General features: G+C 33.1%; 1 protein-coding gene across 1 annotated transcript; it reads right to left on the bottom strand.

The window, feature by feature from the left end:
• Window positions 1–1,421: 1,421 nt before the first annotated feature.
• On the bottom strand, window positions 1,422–6,436 carry LOC143248625 (cuticle protein 10.9-like). Its single transcript, XM_076497162.1, has 3 exons — window positions 6,347–6,436; window positions 5,300–5,419; window positions 1,422–2,463 (listed from the first exon to the last, which is right to left on the bottom strand). Exons 1-3 carry the CDS (start codon window positions 6,356–6,358, stop codon window positions 2,116–2,118), a joined length of 480 nt encoding a protein of 159 aa, XP_076353277.1. The 5' UTR covers window positions 6,359–6,436; the 3' UTR covers window positions 1,422–2,115.
• Window positions 6,437–6,761: the final 325 nt, after the last annotated feature.

Below are 6,761 nucleotides of genomic sequence, written 5' to 3'. Positions count from 1 at the left end.
TGTATGGGTATTTTCGGTTATTACGTAATCCTTATCGTTCTGGAAATTCTGACTTATAATAAAAATTGTGAACTTTACTGCTTTGACAACTTAAAGTAACTTTGACAAAGAAAATTTTCTGAGTACTTACGTCTCGGCCAACATACAACTGGTACTTTTGCACGTGGTACGAGCTGTATCAGAACCATACACAGTAATAAATAAAAATCTTGAAGGATATATAAATGAAATGTTGTGGAAGAAGTTGAGTTTTCTAAGAGAGACAACAAATAATTTAAGAGTAACGTTAAAAATAAAGTATAAGGTTGTTCAGGACACTGGAGTGAATCCATAATTGTTCTACATTATGGCTATGTGAAATATTTTGAGCCTGAAAGGTGTAACGAAATAGTTGATTAAAAATAAAGTATAAGGTTGTTCAGGACACTGGAGTGAATCCATAATTGTTCTACATTATGGCTATGTGAAATATTTTGAGCCTGAAAGGTGTAACGAAATAGTTGATTAAAAATAAAGTATAAGGTTGTTCAGGACACTGGAGTGAATCCATAATTGTTCTACATTATTGCTATGTGAAATATTTTGAGCCTAAAAGATGTAACGAAATAGTTGATTAAAAATAAAGTATAAGGTCGTTCAGGACACTGGAGTGAATCCATAATTGTTCTACAACTATGTGAAATAAGCCTGAAAGGTGTGAAATAGTTGAAAAATAAAGTATAAGGTTGTTCAGGACACTGGAGTGAATCCATAATTGTTCTACATTATTGCTATGTGAAATATTTTGAGCCTGAAAGGTGTAACGAAATAGTTGATTAAAAATAAGGCTAAAAAATATGGTGGTACAAATTAACAGTCTTATCAGTTTTTGTTCATTCTACAAACAAATATAGTATTTTTGGCAATCACAAAAATATAAGGTATTTTAACAGCGAGAAAACTGGAATTTAAAGTTGCAATGATGTTCGCAAATTAAAATTATTCATATGGTATTGTGTTAGTGAAATGAATGTTACCGAAGTAAACATGAATTATATGAAGGATAATCTTCTTTTGTTGGTGGGAAACCATTATTATCACAGCACTATATGAAACGTAACCTTCCATTGGGTGTGGAAAGTCATTATTATCACAGCACTACATGAACTGTAACCTTCCATTGTTTGTAGGAAGTGATTCTTACCGCAGCACTGTATGAAAGGTAACCTTCGGTTATTTGTAGGAAACGGTTTTTACCACAGAAATACAGAAAGAATAACCTTTGATTGATTATAGGAAGCGATTATTAATACAGCACTATCTGAAAGGTAGCCTTTGGTTAATTGTAGGAAGCGATTCTTACTAAAACAGATGAGCAACTTCAGGCATGAAAGAACAATAAAGTTTATTTACATAAAACGGTGGCAGCTCCGTTTCGGAATAGGTGAAGTCATCAGATACTTATGTCTGCCTAATCATGTGAAAATAATAACTTTTAATTGGCTTGGTATATATGATTCAGTACTGACCTGTTAACATAGCGTAAAAAATAACTAAGTCAAGACTAGCTTTCAGGTCAATGACAGAGTCTCTTCTTCTATAGTTTTTTAAACACGGTTTTCAAAGTTCTAATAGATTATAAATAAGTACACTTTTTATTGTCATGCTGTAGCATTTTAGAATGTAAGTTTTGTATTAATGATTTCTACAGCTACTTAGGAATGTAAGTGAAAAAAAGACTATTTTGAAATACAACATTTGACAACATAGATTCATGTATTGTACATATTAAGCATAAACAAACAATGTTTATTTAAGGCTTTAAGTATTAATTGTCAGACAGGTCGAGCAAGCATCGAGAAAAATGCTCAGAATTTTATAAAATGTTACAAAGCTAAAGAGTAAACAACGAAAAGTATGAAAACACTTAAAAACAAAAATGTTGAGGTTTTTTATACATTAATGACCACATATTATTCCAGTTGTGACTAATTTCTCATTTATATTTACAAAAATATAAAGCAAGTAGACCATGACAAATAAACCAATATCCCATAAGAAATAGCTCAAAGTGTAATATTTCCATTATTCGTTAAAGATGAGTCCTAAAATACACATCTAGTTCGGAAACTATCACTAGGCGTTTGCATGTACATCATAGTAAGGAACATGGATGTAATGCCCGTGGATTGGTTGAATTATTTTCACGATTTTGTAAACAGGTTGAAAAACATGGATTTTTTCAGCTACAATCTCAACATCAGCAGGTGCTGATGTAGCAGTACCTTGCTCGTTAGTTTTGATCTTGGGATGAAATCCACTGGCATCTGCCACATACTCCACCTGACGGTAAACACCTTCAGCATTTTTGTATCCATAAGATCCAGTTACAACTCCATTTGCATTACCAGATTCCGATCGGCTGATGGTATTACCATCTTCATCTGTATTCTCAAATTGAAATTGATAAGGTTCTGGTGCCTCCTGGAGGAAAATATTGAGATTTTTTAAATTTTCGGATGAAAAAAACAGTTTCCTGAATTGGCAGCTTAATTTCAATGAATACGTTTTGTTGACCAACGTAGAGTACGTTGCACTTCTTACAGCACACATAGTATGTTAACTTTGTTCAAGTGAATTTGATATTTTCTTCTATTGGGGGGTAGATATAGATAATGTGGAGTTAACCTACTGGCAGGTGACACATTACTTTCTATGAAAACAGACAGTACCAGGGTTCACATTAAGGGTAAAATAACCTGATGAAGGGCTGTTGCCCGAAACGTCGTTTTCTTATTTTATTAAATAAAGGTATTTATGAATACCTTTGTCATCATAAAGAATGATATTTGAATATTTAAAACAAAACGTTTTGGCTATGTGTCAAACAAAACATGCCAAGGTGCATTAGACAAAGAGAAAATTATACTGCCTTTAAGGGCCTGAAGTGTTTGATTTAGATAAAAGAAAAGCTTACTTGAAATATCTAACAAATACTTTATTATAATTTTCGAAATTACTTAAACAGTGAAACGGATAAATCATTGCTATAATCAGTGATGACGAGAAACCCACTTGTTGAGAAATTTATATGCAAAAACGGCTCGTTTGGGCTGAGAAAACACTTTACATAGAAGAGCGAACAACGTTTCGACCTTCTTCGGTCATCGTCAGGTTCACAAAGAAAGAGGTAACTGACCGGAAGCTGACCACATGTTTGAAAGGGGTTGTGTAACTGTGTGTCGAAATGTAGAGGGCGGTAATAGATGTTTGAATATATAATTTTATTTATTATATTAATATAGGTATAAAGGCGTTCCTTTATATTGGTTTATTTTGGGTTTAAGTTGTTGTATAAGTAAGGCTTCTTTAATTTTACGTTTGTTTATGTTTGTTTCTTTATTTAGTATTTGAGTGTTTTCTATGGTTATGTTGTGTTTATTTGACTTGCAGTGTTCGAAAACGTGTGAAGGTGACTTTTTTATGTTCTTTGAATCTGGTTTCCATTTTTCTACTTGTTTCTCCAATATAGAAGTCGTGGCAGTTTTCACATTGTATTTTATAAATAATGTTGGTGTGGTGTTTGTGACGCAACTGAACAAATTACTACTACAAATGGAAAAAGCCAACACAATTTCACAAACACTTTATTCCTACCTACGTAAAACCGATTCACGCACACCACAAATATACGGCATCCCCAAACCTCATAAACCAGATTGTCCATTACGACCAATAATGTCCACATATGAATCGTTTAATTACAACCTTGGTAAATACATAGCATGGGCATTCTCCAAATATGTAACATCAGCCAGCTCATTTATCAAAGACTCTTTTAATTTCAAGTCTAATCTAAATCAACTTAATCATAAAGCCTTAATGGCCAGTTTCGATGTTATATCCCTCTTTACAGAAGTTCCAACCACTGAAGCCTGCAAAATAGCCTTAGAACTCTATATCCGAGACCCTAACCCAACTACAGAAATTCCCAGTAACCAGTTAGCAACCCTCATAGAATTCACCACGATAAAGACAAACTTCATGTTCAACAACCAAAACTATATACAAACAAACGGCCTAAGCATGGGCAACCCAGTATCACCAGTTCTAGCCAATATTTTTATGACACAAGTTGAAACACAAGCAATTAACACAGCATTACATCCACCACTATACTGGTATAGATATGTAGATGACACGGTTGCGGGATTCAAATCTACAGAACACATACTTAATTTTTTCAATCACATTAACTCTATACATCCCAACATCAACTTCACATGTGAACAGGAAGAAAACAATCAAATATCATTTCTTAACCTCAAAATTACAAGAACTGATACACAATTTCAAACAGAAATCCACCGAAAAATCACCCATACTGGACTATACATTCCTTGGGACTCAGCACATGAAACAAAACAAAAACTCAACATACTAAGAAACCAAATAAACACAGCCATAAAACTATGCTCACCAGATAAAATTAACGATGAATTAGACAAAATAAAACAATACTTCACCAACATCAATAAGTTTCCTCCACAAACCGTAGAAAACATTATACGCACACACCTAGACAGAAAGCAAAATCAACCAACTAAAGTAAATACAGCTCACGAATCAAAACCACGAAACCATATACTGCTGTATACCATATATTCCCGACATCAGCAAACAAATAACCAACATTTGGCAAAAAATTAGTAACAAAATATGACATTCCTATTAATACCAAATTTATTCAAAAACCCGGCACAAAACTGAGGTCTATACTATGTAAAAACTACACTGACAAACACCACACCAACATTATTTATAAAATACAATGTGAAAACTGCCACGACTTCTATATTGGAGAAACAAGTAGAAAAATGGAAACCAGATTCAAAGAACATAAAAAGTCACCTTCACACGTTTTCGAACACTGCAAGTCAAATAAACACAACATAACCATAGAAAACACTCAAATACTAAATAAAGAAACAAACATAAACAAACGTAAAATTAAAGAAGCCTTACTTATACAACAACTTAAACCCAAAATAAACCAATATAAAGGAACGCCTTTATACCTATATTAATATAATAAATAAAATTATATATTCAAACATCTAATACCGCCCTCTACATTTCGACACACAGTTACACAACCCCTTTCAAACATGTGGTCAGCTTCCGGTCAGTTACCTCTTTCTTTGTGAACCTGACGATGACCGAAGAAGGTCGAAACGTTGTTCGCTCTTCTATGTAAAGTGTTTTCTCAGCCCAAACGAGCCGTTTTTGCATATAAATCATTGCTATAAAGCTTGTTTACCTCAAAGCTAACTGCAGCTTTTGTTTCGTAACTGGGAACCTGGACAATTCTGATAACGTGACCGCCGTAAGGTAAACGACCGCCTACTACAGCAGAAGCAAAGTAACATATAACAAGGACCTGAAAAATAATGAGAACGTTAGTAAAAGATTCAAAATTATACACACAGTGTAAAAGAAATTAATTTAAACAACTAAAAGAGCTATAATTTTGTTTTGATTATTTCATATTTGTTTGTTAATGTTATAATCATGCATTACTTAAGGTAATTTGAATTAGTAGTGTATAATTTTGGGATTGGATGTATTATAATTATTAGCGTGCAGGAAGTTTAATGCGAAGATCCATTACTTGTACCTTGTTAGCGCTTAAGAATACTCTTCACACTTTGTAGCCGTGGGTGAGTTATAAGAGTGACGGTCCACTATCTGACTAGACTACTTCAAAAGTTGATGGATGTTGTTGTTAACTAACTACTCCTTCTCCAGTTTATTAGTTCAAAACTAGAGACGACTAGCGCTGCTAACCCACCTGAAACTTAACACCAATACTCGAAGCAAACAACAACAAAAAACTTCCTTTATGATAGATTGTTATAGAAATTACCAATAACAATATTTCGTTTTTTTAAAAGAATTATGCCTTTATTTATTTATGGACTATACCTTCGGATCATGAAACTTCTCGACGAGGCATGGACACACTTGAAGTATAAGGAAAGTAAAGGAAGACATGCGGGAAATTAAGTTGACATTGTTTTTAATTTAGGGAGTTATTAAAAAAAAAACCATTAAATATAGAACAATGATGACAGAAAGTGAAATACATAAAATCATAAGTAGACAAATAATATTTCATCAAGTCGTTGGAGATTTTAATTTCACCCAGAAAGCGAGTGATTTCACTCAATTTGATTGTCATTTCATTAAATTTAGTGTTGTAGACAAGCAAAAACAAAATTATTCAATATGATACAATATGCGGGCCTTACCGGCAGTAAAAGGCTTAACAAGAAGTCGATAATATGAAATTTTAATGATTACTTACTTTGGCAATCATAATAACAGTGCAGTTAAAGATGTTCGGTGGAAATCAGTACTGTGTAATAGTGCCGATTAGCGAAGAAAGAGAGAGATGTCTTACACTTTTATACTATGTTCGTATCTTATTTTGTTTTTAAGTGTCTGTTTAGATGTACCAGTAGGTCACTTGGTGATCAAAAAAACAGATGTATCGAGATGAGATTTTCGACTGTATAGCCTACAGTAAAAGTGTCAGTTCAGTTGGTGTCAGAGTAATAAACATTGTACTTCCTAAATCAACAGGAGGTTGACATATTCACAAATACTTTGTACACATAATGCAAGAAGAGTTGGCACGCCAGGAATGTACACACAGAGATTATATATCTTGATTTTAACGTGATAAAAATCTTTTAATATATTAGTGTTTCAAATACATT

Source organism: Tachypleus tridentatus, chromosome 1 (genome assembly GCF_004210375.1).
Source record: "Tachypleus tridentatus isolate NWPU-2018 chromosome 1, ASM421037v1, whole genome shotgun sequence".
In the NCBI taxonomy this organism is placed as follows: domain Eukaryota; kingdom Metazoa; phylum Arthropoda; class Merostomata; order Xiphosura; family Limulidae; genus Tachypleus; species Tachypleus tridentatus.
Note: the sequence above shows the minus strand (reverse complement) of the source record. Positions and strands in the feature narration are given on the sequence as shown.